General features: G+C 40.7%; 1 protein-coding gene across 1 annotated transcript in view; it reads left to right on the top strand.

Moving 5' to 3' along the window:
• LOC105624947 overlaps nt 1–542 on the top strand; it is a 24508-nt gene extending 23966 nt beyond the window's left edge. Inside the window, exon 11 of the mRNA XM_012206293.1 lies at nt 388–542. Within this exon, the coding sequence (XP_012061683.1) occupies nt 388–542 (155 nt within the window). The remainder of the gene's footprint in view (nt 1–387) is intronic.
• Nucleotides 543–933: the final 391 nt, after the last annotated feature.

Genomic DNA, 933 nt, shown 5'->3' with positions numbered 1-933 from the left:
ATTTGGCGACGAGATAAAGTGACTTAAGAGTTCGGCTACAAATAAATGATATTCGGTTTTCGAATCTTGATTTAATTATTTCTTCCTTTTCCTTCGATGCAAATATGCAATTTATTTTTCGATTATCTTATCTTTCATTAATTTAACTCAATAAAAATTAATGTACAGCTTCCAAGATTGATTGGCACACTACATACAGAACAATCTGTCTTTCAAAAATCGAGATTTGTCCTTAAGGCCAATGACGTAAGCTGATGATTGGCTAATAAACTGTATAAGTAACTTTATTGCGCGCAGCATGATTTTCCCATAGAAGCGCTACAAGTTTTGTGCACGAGGAATCCGCTTTCCGCCGACCTCGTCAATGAATGTTTGTATTTTTTTCAGGTGGTAGCCAATCGGTGGCCAGTTACGAAGATCTGAGCTCCAGCAGTTTCAGTTCTGCAAGTAGGGCATCTCTGGACGCGAGGAGTTCACCGACACCGTCGTATGGAGCTGAAAACATGATGGTATTTCCCGGAGATAGTAGTGGCTCCATTTGAGATTATTTGAGATGCGCAGCCATGCTGCCCAAGTGGCTGCGTTGCCTCAGATAAAGAAAGAGCAAGGGCAGAAAAAAGAAGATGAAGAAGAAAGAGGAAAAATTCTTCTTAGAAGAAGCCTCGCTCGAACAAGGAAGACCGATTCGCTGTGCCGTGCCATCACTTAGTTTTGTCGTTTTAAGCCCGTCAATCACACAAAACTCTGTTTTTCTAAAGTTTCGTTGATATGGAATACATCACACAGTGAGACGGACGAGAGACACAAAGTGCATCAGCGGAATGAATAAATAAAATGAGGATAATTCGCGTAAATGTGGAGGACAATAGGAGAGATGTTAATAACAAGGAGTGCAATGTTGAAGGAAGAAGGGTAGATGGGGAAAGATCTCCA

Source organism: Atta cephalotes (genome assembly GCF_000143395.1).
Source record: "Atta cephalotes unplaced genomic scaffold scaffold00003, whole genome shotgun sequence".
NCBI classification, from domain to species: domain Eukaryota; kingdom Metazoa; phylum Arthropoda; class Insecta; order Hymenoptera; family Formicidae; genus Atta; species Atta cephalotes.
Note: the sequence above shows the minus strand (reverse complement) of the source record. Positions and strands in the feature narration are given on the sequence as shown.